Consider the following 24,232-nt stretch of genomic DNA (forward strand, 5'->3'; position numbering starts at 1 on the left):
TACAGATCTGCCATGTTGGCCAATGCAGAGGGCATTGATTATGTCTGTCTGTGTAAATGGTGCCTCTCCCCAAGGCTGCGGATGATGGAAGGCTTGGGGCGGGTGGTGGCCAACGGCAATGGCGGCACATTTGCCAGGAATTCACCCACCCAGGTCTCCTTGCTCGTGCTCATGCTATGGACGGGAGGAGGTGAGCAGCCTCCGATTGCCTGCGCCCAGCTCACAGGTCAGCCAGCAATCACATCCTCTCAGTGACCTCCTCCAATAGCTCCCGACTCAACTGGGGCCGTATCCTCCTACTTGGCCCTCAAGTCAGAATCTGAGACCCAAACTGGAAGTCGTTAGAGTGCATAGCCCCAGGTCCCATTCCAAGTTCAAACTCTGTCCCTCACGCTCCAGCCCCAAATAGAGGCTGGAACTCAGACTTCTCCAGACCTGGTTGGTGTGGGAGGTTCCACAGATGTGGCGATGGAGAAAAGGCATTCATTCCACTGCTAGCCGAGCCCTCTGGTGAGTGGCAGGCCCCAGGCTATCAAGGACCTGGAGCTGAGAAGGCATCAGCTATGTCTTCCTCCCTCTCCCCAGGCCCAGTCTCTGCAAGGGCTGGTCCGGGCAGAGCGGGGACTTCTGCCAGTCCCTTCCTGTGAAAAGCTGCCACTTGGGGTGGGATTGGGGCCTAGGTGATGATAAAGGGCCAATTAAGAGGTCAAGGTGAGGCTGTCCCTCTGCCCATCTGGGCCCTGCCGTCCCATGGTTTTCTGCAGGGTCTGGGGTCTTGGGCTAATCTCCATCAATGTTGCAAACTCAGAAGCGCTTTGCTTGGCCATGGTCCACTTTCTCTGCCCTGATGAGCTGCTTCCTCAGCTCACAGAAATTCTGAGACAGTGCCCAGAGGCCTCAGGCTCCAGCTTTCTGTTTTGTATGGGGCCATGAGCTCTGTATTTATCACCCTGTCCCTTCATGTCCTGCCCTGTGTCACTCAGGCCCTGGTCTCTCGCTCTGAAGGATTTCTGCTTCCTCTCCTCGCCTCCTTTCTCTCTTGTGTCCAGTATCTCTGAAGAAAGAGCAAGGACTTTGGAGCCAGACCGACCGAGGTCTGAGCCCTCTCTCTCCCACTCACTGCCATATGGCCGTGAACACGTCATTTTCCCTCCTCTGATCCCCAGTTTCCTGAGCTGTGAAGTTGGGCTAATGAGCCTCACTTTTCAGTGTGAATGTCAAGTGCCATAAAAATTCAGCATCAGCAACAAAACAAGGAAAGGGGTTGTACCCACAAACCTTAAAAACTGGCAGCCAGAGACTAACAGCAAATTCTGGGGTGGAGTGGCAGCCCACTGAACACACGGAGGTGTGCACATCATTACTGGGGCCCAGGCCCCCTCAGTGAACAGGGATAGGGACGATATGTGTGTGCATACACACAAGCACACACATTTCTATGTCATCTGTCTGTATTAAAACAGATGAGTTCACACTGATACCTCCAATCCCAACCTAAAATCAAAGTGTTCCTGCTAGTCTCCTTTTCTTATTTCTAGCTCCTGTCTCCAAGATGAAGAAATTATCCTTAATAAGTTTTCTCCCACTATCCTTAATAATTAACTTTCTTATTTGATCTTCCCTGTATGTAACTAATCTTCCATGACTGCTGCTGGCCTCGTTCCCATGCAGACCCTGTCCCCACCCTGTTAGAGCTCTGACCGCCTGCTGGGCCCTTGCCCTCTTCGTGTAGCTCAGGCTCCCGCTTCCCTCACTGGTGCTGTCCTGTGTGAACGCTGCTCTCATCCAATTGGGCTGACAAGAAATGTCAGGGCGTCCTCTGCAGACATCCTCCTCACTGTGCTCAAGTTCTGACTTTACCACTACGGATGCCCTCCTCGTCCTGCCCCAGGACAAAACCCGTTAACACCATGACCTTGGGCCCTCGTGCTTGGACTCCCCGTGCATGCTGCCTGGGTTCCCACACTCTGCCAGCAGGCCCCTGTGTGGACCCCTCCTCCCCAGTCAGGGTTCTGTGCTGGGCAGACCCGATGCGAACCCCTCCTCACCCTTTTGGGATCCACACCCCGCTCTGGGCCACGGTGGCTCTGTCCCCACCAGGTACACCTACGATGCACACATTGTCCAGCCTAGTGACTTTCAGAATGAATTGTACAGGAAGGAAAGGGCTAAAAATGAAGGAAAGAAGAGGAAACTAAGTTTTCAATTAAAAAACAGAGATCAAGCCACCTGAAAAAAGAAAACTGCCAGTCACTGGCTAAATCTGCTGCCATGTTTTCATCCCAAATCTCAAGGCAACATGACCACAAAAGAAACTCAGAAAACATAGTGAGAAAATGGGTCAAAATGTTTGAGCATAGGCTCAGGTCTTTCTCTCTTAATATCAATTCATATGCATAACAGAAAGAGCACTTTTTTTTTTAAATCTTTAAGAGTACCTAAAAAATTAGTTACTTCAGTAGACAGAAGTTATGTTGAGTCATTAAAGGACAGAAGACAGGTGTGAAAAGAACAAAAGAAAATTATTCAAAACTCTAAAAAAGTGGAGAGTGGCCATGAGTCCCTCCAAGCTTGGAGTTAACTGGTCCAGGGAACAGTAGGGGTCATGGGCTGCCTTGGGGGCTGGTTGGGATACACTTATAGGAATAGTCGCCGACTCTCCAGATGAGCTATGCAGTTGGCAAGAAAGGGCCTGTTTCCAGGGAGCCATGACTGGCCCAGGAAGAGAGACGGGGCTGGGTACCATGTAACGCTATTGAACAGGAAGACCCCTGTCCAGGAGACTACCCACTCACATCCTACCCCTGACAGCCCACATCTCCCCTGCAATCCATGGAGTCAGGGACATGACACAAATCAACAGGCACAGGGGAACTATCAAAACTATCAAAACAGATGAGCACCCAACCATGAATCACCAAGCTTTGAAGGAAACCAATGGCGTGAAAAAGCACCCCTACACTCAACAAGCAGAAACAAGATGGCCAAGGGAAAGACTAAGAAGGCAATTTAAAGACGTGAAATTAATACTCTCAGTGGGTGGGAGGAGACATCTTAGGTATGAAAGAACACACCATTATTAAAAAGAGCCATTTATGGATCTTAGAAAGAAACAATGTTAAAACCTGATGGATGGGATGAATGGCTGAACGGATGTAACTAAAGTTCAGATTAATGAGTGGAAAGTTTGACGCGAGGAGCTCTTCTGGAACGCAGCACAAAGGGCAGAAAAATAAAAAGGTTAAAAAAAAGTAAACGAAAGAACCATTGATCCAGAGGTTCTGGTCATGGTTGAATTGGTGTTCCCAAGAAAGGAAGTCCAGAGATGGAGAGCAGGGACAGTCAAAGCATTAATGAGTTTCCCAGAGCTTAAAAAGACTCAGTTGACCCCAAAAGGTGAAGGAAAACAGATGGAGCGCCAAACGGGTCACAGCACAATCTCAGAACTGATAAAGATAAAATACTTAAATATTGAAAGAGGAAAAAAATTCAACAAACTCTCCACTAAGGAATAAGTCTCAGATTGACATCAGTTTTCTCAAAAGCAAGGAGAAAGTGGAGAGACATCCTCAAAGCTCTGAAAGAAAAGAAATTTACGCACTGGATGATATACCACCTAAAATGTCATTCAAGTGTAAGGGCAAAGTGACATTTTTATCAATTCAAAGACATTTTTATTAATTCAAAGTTTACATCAAACATCTCTGAAAATATTTCTGGGACATGAACTCTATGACAAAGAAACATGAATCCAGGAGAATGACACAATAAGTAGTGATGGGTACAGATGCCAGTGAAATTTATTTTTACAAATAAGATTTTTCTATTAAAAATATGTATATTTGTATGCCATATGTATACTATCTCAGAGGACACCAATATGAGAGGTTGCTGGAGGCAGAGAAAAGAAAATTGGCCTAACATCCTTATTTGAAGCGATAGATACCAATTTACTCCAAGTCCTCCACAACGTAAAATAAAATATGTGTTAAAACCTAAGTGTAAGTAGAAGAAAAGGAATAAGATGCATAGCTCCTATATAAATTAGAAATTATATTCAGCTAAAACAGAATCTAAAATATAGTGAGTCCAAAAATTTAGAGATTTGTTTTTTACATCACATAAAAGAAGCCCGGGTCTGGTATGGCGGCCTGGATGCATCCTGGAACTAAGCTACAATTTTCTCACCCTCTCCTCCCCACCATCTTAAGGAGGTAACCCTTGTTCTCAAAATGGTTATTGGAGAATGCTGGCCATCACATCTACATTTCAGGGAAGAAGAGAGTTAAGGTAAAATGACAAAAAGGACCCCTTTGAGTCCTGAAAGAGCTTCCCAAAAGACACACCCATTGACATCTGATTGGTCAGTGAGTATCACATGACCACTCCATGCAAGTGAGGCTGAGTAATGTCCACCCTCCCAAAATCAATTCTTTTGGTGAAGAAGAAGTGAGGTGTGGATATGAGTATGCAGCTTACAATTTCAAAAACAGTAGAAGGAAAAAACTCACCAACCACAAAACGCACTGAAAACTCAATCCATCTAACAAGAGACAGAAAGAAAAACAGACCGTAAGAAAATACGACAGATTTAAAGCAGAAAATAAGATGGCAATGAGTCCACACATATTAGGAATCAATGAATGTGAATTGGTAATATCCACCTATTAAAAAACAACGCTCTCACATTGGCTTAAATAGCTCTTGCTTGTGACGGATGTGGAGATGCTCTACCCAGACTCCCCTTCAGGGACGGACCTGCTACCTCAGCTCCCAGGAATGCTGGCTGCAGCTGTCAGCCCCTTCAGGGGTTGCTTCAGTTGCAGAGTCTGCCTCACCTTAGGTCTAGCCCTTCAGTCATCACCCACGATGACTGATTCAGGTGGGGGTACAGCTGTGTGCTGCTTAACAACAGGGATACACTCTGAGAAATGTGTTGTTCGGCGATTTCATTGTTGTGTGAACATGACAGAGTGCCTGTACACAAACCTGGATAGAATAGCCCACTACACACCTAAGCTCTGGGGGAATAGCCTGCCTCTCCTAGGCCTGCTACTATACTGAAAACTGTAGGCATGATAACACAATGGTACGTACTTGTGTATCTAAATATATGTAAATACAGAAAAGGTACAGTAAAAATATGGTATAAAAGAAAAAAATGGTACACTTGTATAGGGCACTTATCATGAATGGAGCCCGCAGGACTGGAAGTTGTTCTGGGTGAGTCAGTGAGTGACTATGAGGCCCAGGACATACTGTGCACTACTGTAGGCTTTATAAAAACTGTACAAAAACAACATGAGATTAAGTCAAACACAAGCAAAATTATGCAATCAAGAGATGCAGAGAGCAGGAGCTGTATGAGGCTGCTGCTGGCATAACCTGGCACACTGTTTTACAGCAAACTGTTTTCCAATAAGTAGAAAGAGCACACGCTAAAGCAATGATAAAAAGTATAGTATAGTAAATACCTAAACCAGTAATATGGCCATTTACTATCATTATCAGGTATTGCATGCTGTATATAATTGCATGTGCTATACTTTTGTATGACTAGCAGCTAGCAGTGCAGTAGGTTTAGCGATACTAGCATCACACAAACACGTAATGTGTTGTCCCACGATGTTACAATCACTACCATGTCACTAGGTGATAGGAATTTTCCAGCTCCATTATAATCCTATGGGACCATCATCATATGTGCAGTGTCAGTGACCAAAAAATTATGCGGCACATGACTGTATAAAGATCTGACCATTTGTACTCAGTGTGGGGCAATTCTGCTGGTCCGTTTCAGCATCAGAACTTTCTGTGTTGCCTGCTGAGGCTGTCCGTCACGTTACAGGATCTTCCTCTACCCATTCTGGTGTCCTCCCTTTTCCTCCCATAGGTGTTGATCCCAAGGACATTCTGTAATAAACATCCTGAACACTAGACTCCATGGCAGGCAGTGTCTCAGCTCCCGCTTCCCTCATAAGAACGCAGGATATGGTGAGGCCAAAAACGAACACCCGTGGAGCCATAGCCAGGGAAGTCATACCACTATGTTCTCGCTGGGGCTGGGTTGGAGACACAGGAGGCAGGAGCCACACAATCTGAAATCCGCAGTCTGCTTTTCTCTGCCCACCAACCAACTTGCTAGCAGCAATCCGCGCTTGCTAGCTCAGCCACGGCAGTTATATCAGTGGCTAATGGCTAACCGGTAACAGCTGATGGCCAACTGGCCACGGCTGATGGCCATCTACTACCCAAACCAGCACCTTTCCATGTGAGGCCAAGAGCCTGGAAACTGCACTCTGGGACTCTGTCTCCACACTCCATCTCAGGGTCCCCTTTCCTGGAGAAGCCAAATTGAAATGACTGATGCAGAGGTTGTCTGAGAAAGCAGGTTATGAGATGGGGCTTTGAAGTAGGGTCACTCACTTCATCTTTGCCTGGTTGGCAGTGAGGCCCCAACACTGGTGGTAAGTGGAGCACAGATAAGCTAACGTAAGGTGGTGGTTTAAATGTTAACTCTTTCACAGGTAGTGAACTGGCGTCACATACAGGAGGCAGGGAAAGCACTAGCTGGTGTGACATAGCAGGTATTTGAAAGGTACAGGGCAATTAATTACAAAGGATCTGGTTTCTATTTCTAAGCTCCATTTGAGCTCTAGAAAAAGACAAAATGCTGAGAGCAAGTAATAGTCAATTAAAATCAAATGTGAAAGTCAGAGGGCCTGACTGATAGCATATAAAGAAGCTCCTATGTGCATTGGATGGATAAAGAAAGCTGAGGGGCAGGCCTAGGACTAGAACTTAAGCTTCAGAGTAACCAACCTCTTACAGTTAAGCTCTCCACCAAGATGGGGTGCTTTGCCAAGATCAGGGCAGGAGAATGAATGAAACTCTGACACATGGGATGGAATCATTTGGGTTGATGGCTCCCCCAAACTTGAATTCCCAAATCACCCTGAACCATTTGCGTCTGAAGAAGTGTGACACTCCTCCCTGAGCTCACGGATAGCAATGGGAACAGACGTTGGGAAAGTGAAGAAGCAAACGACATAGGCAGGTAACCTAGACTGTCAAGCACCCCCCTACTGTTTTGCTACCATCCCCTCTCAGCTCAGATGGGCTTATGGGGAATCTCTTGGGACAGCTGACATAGAGGAAAACGTCTGAGCCTGGTTTATGGATGGTGAAGCTTACTATGTTTATGCCATCCCCAAATAGACAGCAGCTGAGCTACAGCCTCACGCAAGGGTAGACTTGAAAGGCAGCGGTGAGGGAAAGGCCTCTCAATGGGCAGAGTTTCAGGCCGTGCACCCACTTTGTGTAGAAAGAGAAGTGGCTTGAGATAGGAGGTATATATTATATACTTTTCAGCGTTGGCGAAAGACTTACTGGTCAGTTTCCTGGAAACACTGTTGAATTATATGATGATTAACCATAGGCTTTAAGTTCTTTATATTTTCATAAACTTTGTAAATTTGTCCAACCAAGCCTTTTTTCCCAGTCCACAACCACAATCAGTTTTATCACATCTTAGCAGATTCCACTTCAGGATGTACTGAGTTAGTGTTTTCTCAACCTCTTCAACAAATATTTGTATTTGTGTCATGCAGACTATTCATAGAGACTAAATTCCTCAGTCCCTTCAAACTTGGCCTTTACCCCTTCAATGAACAACAGTTGAACTGTGTTGGTCAACTCACCAAGAGTCAAGGAAATCCACTTGAAATCATTTGGCTTGTTTTTTATTTTTATTTATTTATTTTTTTTCATGGTCTAATATTTTAGTTGTGGGGAGATTTTAAATTATTGATTCAAATTAATTTTGAGTTACAGGAGGCTTGTTTTTAATTGATTATTGATTTTGTTCCAAACGTCTTCAACTCTTGGAGCAGCTATTCTCATTGAAAGGCTAGTAGTATTAAGTTTATTTTCTCTGGACACACTTTTTTTTTCAGCTGCTGCAATTAAACATGATTTAATTAACTCACCACTAGTAAACATCTTTTGTCACTTGGCTAACAAATGAACAATTTGGAAACTTACTTTGCTGGCAGACTCATTTTCACTTTTTATTTTTGTGAAGAAATCCTGCTGCGATGAAATTTAAAGTTTAAAAATCCCTAAATGTTATGTTCATTGCTTTTTTGGGAGTTAGGAATATTGGGGATTGCTTAGTCTGGTGATGTAGATGTATACTGTTATATTCTTTTAGCACAGCTATAGTGTCATTGCGTAATGAACACAATGCTTTGCCATTTTAAAAGTGCGACATTTAAAGTCCACTTTCCTTGTTTTGACGTGATGGATATGCACTGGTAATAAAAAATCAGTTACAGCACAGCAATGTGTGTGGCTGCTTGAACCCTTATCATCAGGGAAGGGGAGGGGCCTGCTGCCACACTGCGGGGGCAGGGAAGACCACGAGTGCTGCTTGGGTGGTCCACTGAAAGATCTGGTGCTTTGCTGCCCAGGTGTAATGGTAGATGGATACAATCATGGCCTGGGAAGAACATGGTAACCAGAGAATCAGTGCCCTCAAGGGCAAGGGTCTGGATCACTGTTCCCCTCACAGGCACACTGCCTAGACCAGCAGAAATGCCAGTCAAAGGTGAGGGGAATCTAGAAAGGGTGGTAGAGGAAGGCAAAAGGAGCGCGGGTAATGGCCTGAAAATAAACTAGCAGTGGGGACTGACGTTTGTCCTCCTCACCCTTCACCTCTAAGTTTTCCCAGCAGACAAGACTGACTTGACTCCCGAAGAAGCGATTTTTAAAACGTACAAACTTATTATGGGGAGCAAGTAGATCTGAGTGACATAAAGGGGTGCATTGTAGTGGATGTAGGGGGTCCTCTCGGCACAGCTGATGGGAATATTAGCTGCTGCTGGGTCGCTGCTGCTGGGTCACTGCTGCGTCCCTTACTGGGCCTGCCTTGGCCATGGGGAAGAGATTTGATCAAGGATATGTCCTCTCCTAAGGGGAAGCCTGCAGCCAGTGACTGGCTTATGATTGGTGTTATGTGTTATGGGTTGAATTGTGTGACCCCCCCCCCCGCCCCAAAATATATATTGAAATCTTAATTCCAGTACCTCAGAAGGGGACCTTTTTTGGAAATGGAGTGTTTGCAGATGTAGTCAAGTTAAGATGAGGCGATTAGGCTGGGTCCTAACCCAACAGGACCGCTGTCCTTGCATAAAGGGAACAGACACAGATGTGCACAGAAAGAAGACACGGGCATGCTGTGTGAAGGCGGAGGATTGGAGTGACACATTTATAAGCCAAGGAATTCCAAAGATTGCCAACAATGAAACCACCAGAAGCTAGAAGGAGGCAAGGAGAGACCCTTCCTTCACAGCTCTCAGAGGGAGCTCCGCCTGCCAAGATACTGGTTCTGGACTTCGATATGTTCCTATCTTCCCCACCCCCTCACCCCATTAACTCCTTACTGACACCCCAGCCTTAAATGGCCTCCTCCTCTTCTCTACACCCCCCACCCCCGCCACAGCTCCACACTGACCTTCCCCATATTCACTCTACACATTGCAAATGTGTTCTTCAGTGACCCTGGAGGCTGTGCCCCTGGGAGGGGACCAGAGCCTCGTGATGACCAGGTGGGGCAGAGGTGGGGCCCTGCATGTGCAGTGGCTGATGCTTACCCATCTCCTGACTGTGACCTTGAGGGGAAGGGAAGGACAGTGGAGTACTTGAGGCCACTTGAGCCTGAACTGGGGGCCCTGGCTGGTCCTGGGGGGGCTTCGTCGGTTTTCTGGCCTGTGTGGATCCAGCTCTCCCAGGGGCCCGATAACTAGGTCACCTACAGATAGGCCAGATGTCGGAGGCTCAGCCACGCGAAGGAGTTTACTCTGTTCCCCCAATTCCACGAGCCTCATCACAGATAATCATTGCTAATTTATGCGCATGTTTTCCTAATCTCCACCCCCTTTTAAAATAATGTCTTTACAGGGCAGCTGGTTAGCTCAATCGGTTAGAGCGCGGTGCTGGTAGCACCAAGGTTGCCGGTTTGATCCCCACATGGGCCACTGGGAGCTGTGCCCTCCTTAAAAAAAATAAAATAATGCCTTTACAACACGTGTATAAATAGATGCTTATATTGAGTTCTCCGTGATTTGATGAACTTGCTAATCGTGCTAAATCTCGTACCGAATTCTGTATCAGCACCAAGAGCACACTCCTTCTTTCCCCTTGTTACCCAGTATTCCATTGTTATGAATTGAAATCCATTTAGTGAATACCAGCCAGGCTCATTATACACTTTTGTGTCAAGGGTCAGTATTTGGGGCGTTCTTTGTAGCCAGGATCCTGGCCATCTGGTAGGAAGGAAAAGAAGGTGTCTTAGGTTTTCCTTAGAAGGGGCTCCGCTGTTGGGGGGCAGCCCGGTGCCTGCGTCATAGATGCCCTTATGACATCATGGCTGTCTCCCCTCCTCCTCTCCTGCTTCCAGAGCTGTGGCTGCAGGAGATCAGACCTGAGGGTGATGGGAACATCTAGCCCCTAACCATGGGTAATTTAGTGCAGACCTGAGGGGACTGGGCCATTTACCCCAAGTCATGGGCATTTAATGTTTTCTAAGAGATAGTCAAATGCTTTCAAGCTTTCTGGGAGGGCAGTACGTTTCCCATAGTCACCTCAGGATGGGATCCCTGTTCTGTGTCTGAGGTCCTAGGAAAGGTCAGGAAGCTGAGTGTGTGGTTGACTTGGCACCTCGTGGTGGGGAGGGCACTTTTACTTTCTCCCATGTTTTTCTCTCTAGACTCTGATTACAGAAGGATAGCAAACCTTCCAAATTCTAATCAAAGAGAATGATGAAGTTATAGTGATAGAACAGAGCTTGAAAGAGCAAAAGCAAACAGTGACTCCACCCACACCACTGCCACTTCCGTCCCCTCCCCTCCACAGGTGGCTGGGTCTAGTCTCTGCTGTGTTGGGGAGGGGCTTGACTTGTGACATCTCTGACCCTCGTAGTCCAGTGGAGTGACCCAAAGGTCTGTGACCATGTAGTTTATTGTCTAGAGATGCTGCAATGTGTGAACAGGGCACATAACGTTATATCAGGACAAGAGACGTAAATCCAGGTGTGCCAGGCAAACGAGGATGAGTGCTCTCCATACACAGAGCTGGAATGACAGAGATTGACGGCCCCCATTTCCTCCTTAGGCTGAGACACGTGGGTTTACCAACATGTGTGGATTGTGTCGGGGCAGGTGGGGGGCAAAGAGTGTGCACCCAGACCACACAGGCCTGGGAGTTACAAGCTAGGGGCTGTGTTTGGGGAATGCAAAGTCCAGTGCACAGAAAGACTGGGTCTAGAAGTGTGTGTGTGTGTGTGTGTGTGTGTGTGTGTGTGTGTGCGCGCTTGCGCTTTGTACTGATGCATGTGTTAACTGGTGTTTAAGTTCTTACGTGTGTGAGGTTGAGGAATCTTAATACTTTGGTGAGGGAGAGGGGAGGCAGCAAGTCTTGGGTTTAACCTGAAATTAGAGGTGAGAGGGCAGGGGGAGCAAACGATGCTGTTTTTCCAGCAGATGGGAGGGGCCGGAAAGGAAGAGCCCTGGATGTCAGGTAGTGGTCAGATCCAGGTTTCACCTCTAGATCATGGTGTATCTTGCTCTAGACTGGACAACCAGGTCCATGTAAAACCGGGTGAGGTTGCAGGCACAGGTGTACCTCCATTTTATAGAGGGAGACCCTGAGACTCAAAGGGCAAGATGATATATCCATTCATCAGAGTGGCATAAGCAGAACACTTACTAGGTCGCCTGGGTCTAGCTGTTGTTAATAGCTCTTCTGAGTGGCAGAGAAAGGGGCGATTGATGATAGGGGATCAAAGCCCCTTCCTGGGAGGAATGTCTGAGTTTCCTAAGTGTCCATTTTCTCTTACAAGGCTCCAGAAGAGTTAAGATCACTATAACGCAAAAGGAAGCGGCCGTGTCCATCCAGGCCTGGTGGCGGGGCACCCTGGTGCGTCGGACGCTGCTGCACGCGGCGCTCAGAGCGTGGATCATCCAGCGCTGGTGGAAGCAAAAGCTGGTCACGCTGTTGGAGAAGAGGCAGCGGGCAAACCTAGATTCCTATGTGCGGAAGGAGTGGGCGGCGGTGCGGCTGCAGTCCTGGGTCCGCATGTGGCGCTTCCGCCTGCGCTACTGCCGTTTGCTCCACGCCGTCCGCATCATCCAGCTGTATTGGCGCTGGCATATTTGCCATAACCGTGGTTTTATTCAGGGTCATTACGACGTCAAAGGAAACCAAATGAATCTTGAACTCGAATTCTCTTTGGGCTCACAGGCTTGTAGGATGCAACAGTGCATACCCCTTCCAATAAAGGAATGACCAGGTCTGCACTCTCTGCGTCCCCAGCCGTCAGGTCTATTTCAAGGCGATCATTGAGCTAATGAAGGCAAATACGTGGCACCTCATAAATCAGGTCTGAGGAAGCTGCAGGTCCCGAGCGGAAGAGGATCCTGAGAACCTGGTGCTGGATGAGCAGGGCGTGTGATTGATTAGCAATGTCTGCCCTGGTGGGACAGTTGGGGATTCAGGGCCACCGAGTCAGCCAAACCCAGGAAACACCTTCAGTGTAAATGGCACGCTCCAGCTGTTTTGCAGCATGGAGTCCTGTGTCAGCTTTTGCTCCCCAACCAACCTTTAGAATACACTATTTTAAAATTTGTGGTAAAGTACACATAACATAAAATTTACCATTTTAACCATTGTTAATTAAAGAGCTCAGTGGCATTGAGCATACTCACATTGTTGTACAACTATCACCACCATCCACCTCCAGAACTTTATTCATCTTGCAAAATTGAAACTCTATCCATTAAAAATAATTCTTCACTCTCCCGTCCCCCATTCTAACTTTCTCTATGAATTTGATTACTCTAAATACCTCATATGAGTGGAATCATTCAGAAGTTGTCCTTTTGTGAATGATTTATTGCACTTTGCATAATGTTTAAGGTTCATCCATGCTGTAGCATGTGTCAGAATTTCCTTCCTTTCCGTCCCTGAAGAATATTTCACTGTATGGATGGACCACATTTTGTTTATTCATTTGTGGATGGACACTTGGGTGGCTTCCACCTTTGGGATGTTGTGAATACTGCTGCTGTGAGCATGGGTGGACGAAGATCTCCTTGAGACTCCGTTTTTCAGATTCTTTTGGGTGCATACCCAGAAGTGGAATGGCTGGATTACATGGTAATTCCATTTTTTAATTTTTTGAGAAACTGCTATGCCATTTTCTGTGGCATCTATACCATTTTACATTCCCATCAACAATGCATAAGTGTTCCTATTTCTCCACATTTTCATCAACACTTATTAATCTCTTTTTTGTTTGTTTTGATAATAGCCATCCTGTGGGTGGTGCTGTGGTAGCTTATTGTAGTTTTGATTTACATTTCCCTAAAAATTAGTGATATTGAACATCTTTCCATATGCTTGTGATATACAAATGTATATCTTCTTTGGAGAAATATCTATTTACATCCTTCACCCATTTTTTGAATTGTTATATACAAGTATATATTTTTTAAGTTGTAGGTGTTCTTTATGTATTCTGGATTTTAACACCTTATCAGATATATGATTTTCAAAGATTTTCTTCTATTCTATGGATAACCTTTTCACTCTGTTGTTTTTGTCCTTTGATGCACAGAAGTTTTAAATTATGATATAATCCAGTTTATCTATTTTTTTCTTTTGTTGCCTGTGCTTTTGGTGTCATAGACAAGAAATCATTGCCAAGTCCAATGTCATGAAGATTTTCCCCAATGTTCTCTTCTAAGAGTTTTATAGTTTTAGCTATTAAGTTTAGGTCTTTGATCCATTTTGAGTCAATTTTTGTATGGTTTAAGGTAAAGGCCCATCTTCTGGACCCTTCAATATGTGGATATCCAGTTTTCCTAGCAACATTAGTTGAAGAGAATGTCCTTTCCCTATTGTCTTGACACTCTTATTGAAGACCATTTGAGTATATATGTAAAGGTTTATTCTCAACTCTCTATTCTAGTCCATTGATCTATATGTCTGTTTGTTTTTATGCAGATATCACACTGTTTTGCTAACTGTAGCTTTGTAATAAGTTTTGAAAACAGCAAGTGTGAGACCTTCAACTTTGTTCTTCTTTTTCAATATTATTTTTGCTATTCAGTGTCCCTTGAGATTTCATGTGAATTTTAGGTTGGATTTTTCTCTTTCTGCAAAAAATGACATTTGGATTTTGATGTCTTTCTGTTTATTTATGTCTTTACTTCTTTCAGTAATGTTTTGCTTTCCAAGTACAAGTCTTTTACCTCCTTGGTTAAGTTTATTCCTAAGTATTTTATTCTTTTTGGTACTATTGCAAATGGGATTGTTTTCTTAATATCGTTTTTGGTTTGTTCATTATTAGTGTATAGGAGTGCAACTGATTTTTATGTGTTGACTTTGTATCTTGCTACTTTGCTGAATTCATTTATTAGTTTAAGCAGTGTGTGTGTGTGTGTGTGTGTGTGTGTAATCTTTTAGGGTTTTCTACATACAAAACCATGTTATCTGCAAACAGATAACTTTGTTTCCAATTTGTATGACCTTCATTTCTTTTTCTTGCCTAATTGCGCTGGGTAGGACCATCCAATACAATGCTGAATAGAAATGGTGAAAGTGGGCACCCTCATCTTGTTCCTGATCTTAGAGGAAAAGGTTTCAGTCTTTCCCATTGAGTATGATATTACCTGTGGACTTTTCATACATGGCCTTCATTTTGTTGAGGTGATTTCTCTCTATTCATCATTTGTTGAGTATTTTATCAAGAAAGGGGGTTAAATTCTGCCAAATGCTTTTTCTGCAGCACTTGAGATGCTCATGTGTTTTCCCCCTACAGTTAATGTGATACGTTACATTGACTGATTTTTGTATGTTGCACAACCATTGCATTTGAAGAATATTTCTTACTTGGACATAGTGTATAATCATTGTAGTGTGCTGTAGAATTCTGTTTTCTAGTATTTTGTTGAGGATTTTTGCATCAATATTCATCAAGGATATAGGTCTGGAGTTTTATTTTCCTATAGTTTCCTTGTCTGGCTTTGGTATTAGGGCAATGCTAGACTTATAAAATCAGTTAGGAAGTATTCCCTCCTTTTCAACATTTTGGAAGTGTTTGAGAAGGATTAGTATTAGTTCTTTAAGTGTTTGGTATAATTCAACAATGAAGCCATCAGGTCCAGGGCTTTTCTTTGGCAGGAGTTTAAAAAAAATTTTTTTAATTAAATTTATTGGGAGTAACATTAGTTAATAAGCTTATATAAATTTCAAGTGTACAATTCTATAATACATCATTTGTATATTACACTGTGTGCTCACCATCCAAAGTTTAGTCTCCTTCCGTCACCATATAGTTGACTCCCTTTACCCTCTTCAACGACCCTTCACCCTCTAGGAAGTTTTTGATTACTGATTCAACCTCCTTACTAGTTATGAGTCTATTCAGATTTTCTATTTCTTCATAACTCAGTCTTGGTAGGTTTTGTGCTTCCAGGAATTCATCTAGGTTATCTAACTAATTGACATATAACTGTTTATAGTACTCTCTTATAAATTTTTAATTTCTGTAGAATTGGTAGCAATGTCTCCACTTTTATTTCTGATTTTAATAATTTGAGTGTTGTCTTTCTTTCTTAGTCCAGCTAGCCAGAGGTTTGTCAATTTAGTTGATCTTTTCAAAGAACCAACCTTTGGTTTCATTGATATTTTTTTCTCTAATGTTTTTCTATTCTCTACTTGATCTCTGTTCTAATCTTGTTATTTCTACTAGATTTTGGTGTAGTTTGTTCCAAAATTGCTTTGAAGGGTGAACTAGGTGCTAGCATTGGTGCATAGCTTCCCCAGGGGGGTACTTCGAAGGTGACCATAGTGATATTCAGCAATGAGGTGTGTAGCACTTTTCTAGGATGAGTTCATGAACTTAATTGTCCGACCTCGTATATGTAGCCAACATTGGAGCACCTAAACATTTAGAGAAAACCTTAACAGAACCAAAGGGAGAAATAGACAGCAATACAATAATAGTAGGAAACTGCAAACCCCACTTTCAACACCTAGGCAGAAAATCAATAAGGAAATAATGGCTGAATAACCCAATAGACCAAATGGACCTACAGACATATACAGGACATTCCATTCAACAGCACCAGAATACACATTTTTCTCAAGCATGCGTGAGACATTCTCCAGATCATATATTAGATCTCAAAACAAATCTTAGCAAATTTAAGAAGATTGGAATCATACCAAGTATCATCTCTGATCACAATGGTATGAAACTAGAAATCAACTACAAGAGAAAAATAGAAATATTTACAAATATGTAGAAATTATACAACACACTCCTGAATAGCCAAAAGGTCAAAGAAGAAATAAAAATGAAAATCAAAGTTCTTGAGATAAACAAAAATGGAAGTACAACATACTGAAACTTATGAGATATACCAAAAGCAGTTCTAAAAGCAAATTTTATAGCAATAAATACCCACATTAAGAAAAAAGAACGATCTCAAATAAACAACCTAACTTTATACCTTAAGGAACTAGAAAAAGAAAAAAACAACAACAAAGAACAAAGTGAGCAAAAGGAAGGAAATAATAAAGATTACAGGAGAAATAAATGAGAATAGTATGGCAATAGAAAAATACCAACAAACCTAAGAGTTGTTTTTTTTGAAAAGATAAAACAATTTTGGCATGTCTTTGGTTAGACTAAATAAGAAAAATGAGACAGGATTCAAATAAAATCATGCATGAAAAAGTGAATATTATAATTGATACCACAAAATACAAAGCATCATAAGAGACTACTATAAAGAACTATACACCAACAAATTGAATAACCTACAAGAAATGGATAAATTCCTAGAAACATACAACCCACCAAGACTGAATCATGAGGAATAGAAAATCAGAACACACCAATAATGAGTGGGAGATTGAAATAGTAATAATAATAAAAACAACCTCCCAGTGAAGAACAGCCAAGACCACATGCTTAAATTAAACATTTAAGGCCAATTCTTCTCAAACATTTCTAAATAACTGAAGAGAGGGAACACTTACAAACTGATTTTATGAGGCCAGCACTACCCTGATGTCAAAATTGGACAAGAACACTACGAGGAAAAAAAAATTACAGGCCAACATCCCATATGAACATAGATGCAAAAATCCTCAACAAAATAGTAGCAAACTGAATTCCACAACATATTAAAAGGATTACCTACCATGACCCAAAATGATTTATCTCTGGGATGCAAGGATGGCTCACATATTCTTATCAATCAATAAATACACCACATTATCAGAATGAAGGATAAAAATCATCTGATCATCTCAACAGATGCAGAAAAAGCATTTGATAATATCCAACTTCCTTTCATGACAAAATTTTCAACAAATGAGGTATAGAAGGAACGTACCTCAACATAATAAAGGCCATATATAACAAACTCACAGCTAAGATCATACTCAACAATGAAAAGTTGAAGTCCTTTCCTTTAAGATCAGGAACAAGACAAGGGTGAGCATTCTCACCCCTTCTAGTCAACCAAGCATTGGATGGTGGTGATAGAGGCACTTTTTGCATTTGTTCTGAGGGAACTTGCAATTAGTCGCTGAAGCAATTTTACGGTGACCGTGTTAAAATTCTTGTCAGATAGTTCCAATATCTGATTGATTTCAGCATCAGTTGATTGTCTTTTCCCATTCAAGTTGGGATTTTCTTGGTTCTTGGTATGATGAGTGATTTTCTGTTGTATGCTGGACATTTTGGGTGTTATGTTAGGAGGCTCTTGGCGCTATTTAAATCTTCTATTTTAGAAGGCAGCTTCCAGTTTAGGTTTAGCATATAGATTCTGGCCAAGTTTTGTGGGTTCTGTTTCCAGATCTGCTTTTTTTTGGGTTCCACTTACAAGGGATTCCCTTCTGGTGCCACCTGCAAGGTGGAAGGCATTTACCTGGGTCCCCTGTTGTCATTAGAAAGAGGGTTAAGAATGTTGTACCTCTGGGATGGAGAGCAATACCCTGGTCTGTTCTCTGATCACCTGAAGGCAGTGGGTTTCACAATCTATCTCAGGCAGTGACACTGGAGGAGGAAAGGGCCTTCCAGGACTACATTTTGCTGTTGGGTGGAGGGCCAGCAGATTCCTGTTCTGGATCTTCTTCTGTGGCTGGAGAGACAGTCAAAGCCCTGAGTCTGGATTGTCTCTGTCACTGGGTGGAAGGTCAGCAAACACTAGGCCTGTTGGAGCTGAGGTGCAGGAGGGTCCCCTTCCTCTCCGCATCTAGTTTGGGTGGGTGATAGGTTGGCCTGTCCAGCTTCTGCTGTTGCTGCTGTGGGCAGATGAGGCCTGCTTCTGACAGCAGATGAGGAATTAGGTGGGTTGACGCCCCTGGGTTCTGTTGTTACTGCACGGAGGACAGTTCGGGCCATGCTGTCAGCAGACGTGGGGTGTGGAGTGGGTAGACAAGCCTGGGTTCCACTGTTGGTACTGCTGTGGAAAGATCATGCCTGCTACTACCAGTGTGTGGGGTGTGAGATGCGTTGGCTCAGCTGGGTACTGGTGTAACTGCTGCAGGCGGCTCAGTCTGCCACTGCCACTAGCTATGGGTCTCCCTGCTTAGTCTCCGCAAGGCTTCCCCTTCCTTTGCCTAGAGATCACAGGCTGTTACTGTTTTATTTCCCCTAAGCCTGTTGGTGGTTCTGGGTTGCAAACATCTTTAGTGTTAAGTCTGAGATATACGACAGATAAAAAGAAAACAGCGAATTCATCACGGTGTACCTTTTAAAGTCTTGAAGTGCCTACATTTCAGAGTCCTTTTATGATTGTCTGTTGAATTATTTTCAGAGTATTTAGCTTGTATTTAGGGGGGACAAGAAGGGAAAAGTGAGCCGACACCATTTGTGCCAGAGCTGGAAGCTCCCACTCTTACTTTTTAACCAAACAAACTGGAAAACTTTAAGTTCACACACACACACAAACTGTACCCATAGAAGATTCATTTGTAATCACCCAAAACTGGAAACAACCCCTAGGTCATCCAAGTGGTGAAAACCTCTGGTAACATCCATACAGTGGAATACTACTCAGCAATGAAAACAAGTGAGTACTTACAACACCACTGAGACATCTCAAATTCGTTATGCTCAACGAAAGAAGCCAAACTATTGTTCCTTTTATATGACATTTTGGAAAAGGCAAAGCAGTAGGGCCAGAGCACAGATTAGTGGTTGCTAGTCTGGTGGTGGATAGTAGCTGACTACAAAGGGGCACAGGGGACGTCTGCTTTATGTGTTTTGAAGCTCAGTTAGGTTCATACACATAGTCCAGGGTGGTAAGGGATTACTGTGAGTGTAGAGAGATATAATATTGAGCTATGTTTTTACAAAGTTCTCATCTATTAAAGATATATATATATAGTATTTCTGGATTACATTTCTGGATTACATGATGTGCTTTTGTTGTTTGCCTTTAAAAAATATTATGTATCTCAATGAGGGAGTAGTTAACTCTGTAGCCCACTGCAGAGAGGATACATAAGGTAAGAATAGAGAAATAACCACTGGAATATTGGTGATGTTAATCAGTGCGGTCTCAGTGGAGTGGGAGGGATAAAAGCCTGTTTGGAATGGGTTGAAGAGTAAGTGGTAGGAACAGAAGCAGAAACAGTGACAGCGTGTTTTGCTATAAGAAGCAAAGAAGTTAATCAAGGACATATTTTTTTAAGATGTAGGAGGTAGACATTGATAACTTGGGTCATGGGGTTATGGGTACAGGTTATCAAGTACCTTTAAATGGTAGCAGGGGAGGGGAGGAGCTGGCTTTTTGATGGGATCAAAGACCATTTATTTCAACTGGAGGGAAGGCAGTAGTGTGGTCCAGATGGAGCTGGGATGTAGAATGAGGTGGTAGGAAGATGGGGGGTCCAGTCTGCTCCCATTTCTTCAGTTAAATGTGTGGTAACATACATCATCATCGAGTTCCATAAAAGAAGAAGTGGAATTGGACATTTGGAGAGGAGGTGGAATGAATTATTCAATGCAGAAAACAGAAATGCACACATACCAGAGGAATTTACTGGGAAATTTGTCCAGTGGAGATCTGTAGTCATGAATGTAACTGAGACCATCGCTCATGGTTCTTTGTTTTGCTTGAGCCATGCTTGCTCTGCTAGGCACAGAGCAGGTAGATGGTTGACTCCATCCCACACGTTTGCAGAGAAAAGGCCAAGGGAAGTCAAGATGACAGTAATTAACTGTAGAATCTGAACTGGGTAAAGAAAGATGCAAAGGCATGTCAAGAGTGAAGTCTGTAAAAAAAATTGTTAGGGTCCATACAAACATTGCTGAACCGGAAGGAGAGAGTAAAGCCGTCAGAGAAGGGAACACTAGAAAAAGTGATGGGGGGAATAGTACAATTGTTGGTAATGGTGAGGTCGAGAGCCATGCTGTCCAATGGAGTAGCTAGTAGCCACTTTGGCTATTTAAGCTTAAATTAATTTCAATGAAACGAAGGTAAAAGTTCAATTCTTTAGCTGCACTTAGGCACACTTCAAGGGCTCCACAACCCTGGGTGGCTAGCTGCTGTCATATTAGACAGCACAGACACAGAACATCACAGAAAATGCTGCTGAATAGCACTTTGCTTTACTCTAACCATAGGAGCGAGGGGCTGAGGAGGGTAGCAAAAAAAGGTTTATTAGAGGTAAGAATTAAGATTGGTAGGGTTATCTTGGCCAATGATAAAATCACCAAGAATGGAGACACGAGTAGGGATGGGGGTGAGATCAGAGGGTGCTCTATTGCATAGCCCTTGAGGAGTTCAGGTGAGGGAATTATGGAGACAGAGATGAAGTGCCATGAGTTCTTGTTTGCCACTAATCCCAGGGTTACCACCAGCTCATCAGGGTGCCCCGACCCCCTATCACTAAGGCCAGCCTCCTGTCTTTCTCCTGAGGCTGAGTTGCTTTGCTCCCAGACGGGTCAGCCAAATGTTGGCCTTTTCTCTAGTGCTTGTCAAAGGTACCTTGTCTGAGGTATCCCAGACCCCAGCCAATCCCCGACCTCAGGCTGACAGAGAAGAGCCTCAGAGTCCACTCTCGTGTGCAGAGGATCCCGGAGTCTTCAGGAAGACGCAGCCCACCTGTTTCTCAGATCCCTGGGTGAGAAGAAAGGGCTGGGGCTGGGGCTGGGAACCAGAGCTTCTGGCTCTGTGGTCAATCAGTGCAGGTTAGGACCTCGGTTTCTGTTTTGACAACTGAGTAAGTAGCACATGGTAATTGTCAGTCCAGAACGGGGTCCATGGGCACAGGAGGAAAACCACGTGGGAATTTTTTCCCAGGGAGAAGAGGAGGCAGCATGGCCTAAGTCCTACAATTTCCAATAGCTGGGGAGGACCATGAGACACACCACACCAGGATAGACATTTACTGGGGACGGGACAAACTCCCCCTTCTTGCTAGCCCTTAGGGGTTGATTATTTCATTGTGGAACTGCAGGTGAGTGGCTGTGACGACACAGTAGCCCCGGAGGAGAGCACAGGTCTGGCAGTTTTGGCATTGCCAGTGGCACTGGATGAGGTAGATGGCGTTGAGCACTTGGCGGAATCGTCAGTGGATGCACCACATACTGACCAAAGACTGGAGCTTGACCACTGCCCTCTCTCTGTGTAGTTAATCAGTGCTGCCCTCTGCTTCTTATGCAGCAGCCTTGCCAGGGTCAGCCTCCACCAGCACTGAATGACCCTGGCCCTGAGCGCTGCATGCAGCAGTGTCTGGAGTACCAGGGGCCCCACCACCAAGCCTGATCTCTGTGGCTGCATTTATTCTTTTTTCAGATTTTTTTCTAGGCAGAGATAAAAGAAACCACTCAGGGAACATCTTGCCACCAACTTCCAGGGTCTTCCTGGAAGGATCCTGGGTTCCCTTAATAGTCAGCCCTTCTTAGGAGAATTCAGAGGAATTAACAGGAGGTGAGTTCTCATCTGCCACTACGGACATATCACCTTGCCCTCAGAATCTCGGTATCCTCCTGTTTAAAGTTAAATACTCCATGGACCTCACAGGTGCATGGATCAAAGGACAAGCCACTAGTAACTAGAGGGGTGCATTAGGGATGTGAGGGCCTTTGTCCATTACACTCTATCTCTGCAGTGCTTACGGGTTTGGGAAGTTTGACCTCATAATGTTTTCACTGGTATTCTCTGCTAACCATTATCGGCTGATTTTTCTCTGTCACAACTATGTATTTACATACTGTGGTGGGGTTTCAGCACCCTGATCCCATCCTTTATCCCAGCCTTCCCACATTTTGAATATTCTACTCTCTAATTCAGAGTCTTCACATTCTCTCCTCCTGGCCCCATGCATTTCTTAATGGCTTTCATTCTCTCCATTCACTCTTCATGTCACAGTCACACCCAGACCCAGACAGCCCATGCTGAGAAGGGAGCGGAGGAAAAATGAGCGGACATTGAGTCAATTCCTGATTATTTTAGACTCTGGATCCATAAGAGGCACAATTCCACACCCTCATGACACAGACAGAAGTGTTCTGGACATCGCTTCACTACATGGAGACTTCATTCACCTCAACTTTCTTTTTCCTCTTCTGCAATTTAATTATTTCTTCCTTGTCCTTGGATGAAATTAAAATTACATTGCCTTGTGTCTGTCATCAGAATTAAACGGGGAAATGAATGGATGAATTAAGACTGCTGTTTCTCACTAGGGCTCTGCGCAAAGATACCAACTGCCTCAGCATCCCCTCTTTTCCTGAGACTTATGAAGTCCAGGGCCATTCCCACCCACCCCTAGCCTGCCTAGTAGATCTGGCTATGTCTCTCACACACAACTGAATCCCCATGGCTTGCGCCTAGATGGTTCATTAGCTTTGATTTCTCTATTTCCCAAGGTTTGGCATGAGTAATATGAGGGGGAAAGCTATGAGTTCACAGTTGCATTATGACACAAGGATTAGAATATCTGCCACACAGTTGAGTATTCCTTAGAAACAAGCCCCATGGGAACTTGTACTACCTGTCTACTCCCCCCCCCATTAAAGATGTAACAGTTCAGTGGAAAGGTAGGGCCCTTGAATGCCATTCCATACCAGGGCTCACCTCCAATGAGGCCCATTCACATCCTCCTCATTACCAGTTACAGAGGAAAGCAAGAGGGACCATGGCAGTATATCTCCTTACAGCTCTCCAGTGTGTTCTCAGACTTAGCACTTCCTGTCTGCCCTTGATTCAGGTTTCAATATATCAGTACACCATAAGAAACTAGAGAGAGAGAGAGAGCAGATGAATGTAGAAAGCAGTAAAATAAAGATAAAAAACTTAATTAAATAGAAAACAAAAATGGGTAGTAAAAAATAAAGCCCACCCATGTCGGGCGTGGGGCTACTTAGCAAGAGGTATGTGGCATGCTGAGACCAGATGTTGCTTGTTTTGGGTTTGTGAACCTTTGGGAGATTTTAGGAAGGGCCATAGCATGAGCCCAGACAGGACATTTGTCTGGAAAAGCCACTGGAAGCAGCTTGGGTGGGCCTGCAAATTGGATGGGGTGGGAATCTCAGGGAATCACCAGGGTAGAGCAAACAGTGTTAACCAGGTCGATGGAGAATCAGATATGGTGGCCTCCTGCATCTACACACTGGGAGGGCTCAACAAAGGAATTATGGCTTCTGCCAGCACTTTTATACCAGAAAAATGACTTTAAAACAAAGGCTATAAAAAGAGGCAAAGAAGGACTCAGTAATCCCACTTCTGGGTATCTATCCAAAGAAATCGAAAACACTATTTCAAAGGGACTTATACATCCATATGTTCATTGCAGCATTATTTACAATAGCCAAGATATGGAGGCAACCTCGGTGTCCATCAATGGATGAATGGATAAAGAAGTGGTATATATACACAATGGAATATTACTCAGCCATTAAAAAATGAAATCTTGCCATCTGCAACAACATGGATGGACCTAGAGCATATTTTGCTGAGTGGAGTAAGTCAGACAGAGAAAAACAAATGCCATGTGATTTCACTTTACTTATATGTGGAATCTAAAGAATAAAACAAACAAAATAGAAACTGACTTATAGATATAGAGAACATTTTGATGGTGGCCAGATAAGGCTATTCAACTGCGGGCCCTAAAGGATAGAAAGTCAGAGACTGGGATG

At 43.8% G+C, this 24,232-nt stretch overlaps 2 protein-coding genes across 2 annotated transcripts; one reads left to right on the forward strand and one right to left on the reverse strand.

Moving 5' to 3' along the window:
• The first annotated feature begins 84 nt into the window (after positions 1-84).
• LOC109459071 (IQ domain-containing protein F5-like) lies at positions 85-12,484 on the forward strand. Its single transcript, XM_088798848.1, has 4 exons — positions 85-226; positions 9,557-9,608; positions 11,630-11,658; positions 11,900-12,484. Exons 1-4 carry the CDS (start codon positions 85-87, stop codon positions 12,343-12,345), a joined length of 669 nt encoding a protein of 222 aa, XP_088654974.1. The 3' UTR covers positions 12,346-12,484.
• Positions 12,485-21,513: 9,029 nt separating this feature from the next.
• Positions 21,514-22,912, reverse strand: IQCF2 (IQ motif containing F2). Its single transcript, XM_074312799.1, is given in 5 exon segments — positions 21,514-21,716; positions 21,719-21,841; positions 21,844-21,892; positions 22,637-22,717; positions 22,895-22,912. Coding segments are annotated over 5 exon segments (474 nt in total).
• Positions 22,913-24,232: the final 1,320 nt, after the last annotated feature.

Source organism: Rhinolophus sinicus, chromosome 5 (genome assembly GCF_057876585.1).
Source record: "Rhinolophus sinicus isolate RSI-liver-muscle chromosome 5, RSI-T2T, whole genome shotgun sequence".
Lineage (NCBI taxonomy): Eukaryota > Metazoa > Chordata > Mammalia > Chiroptera > Rhinolophidae > Rhinolophus > Rhinolophus sinicus.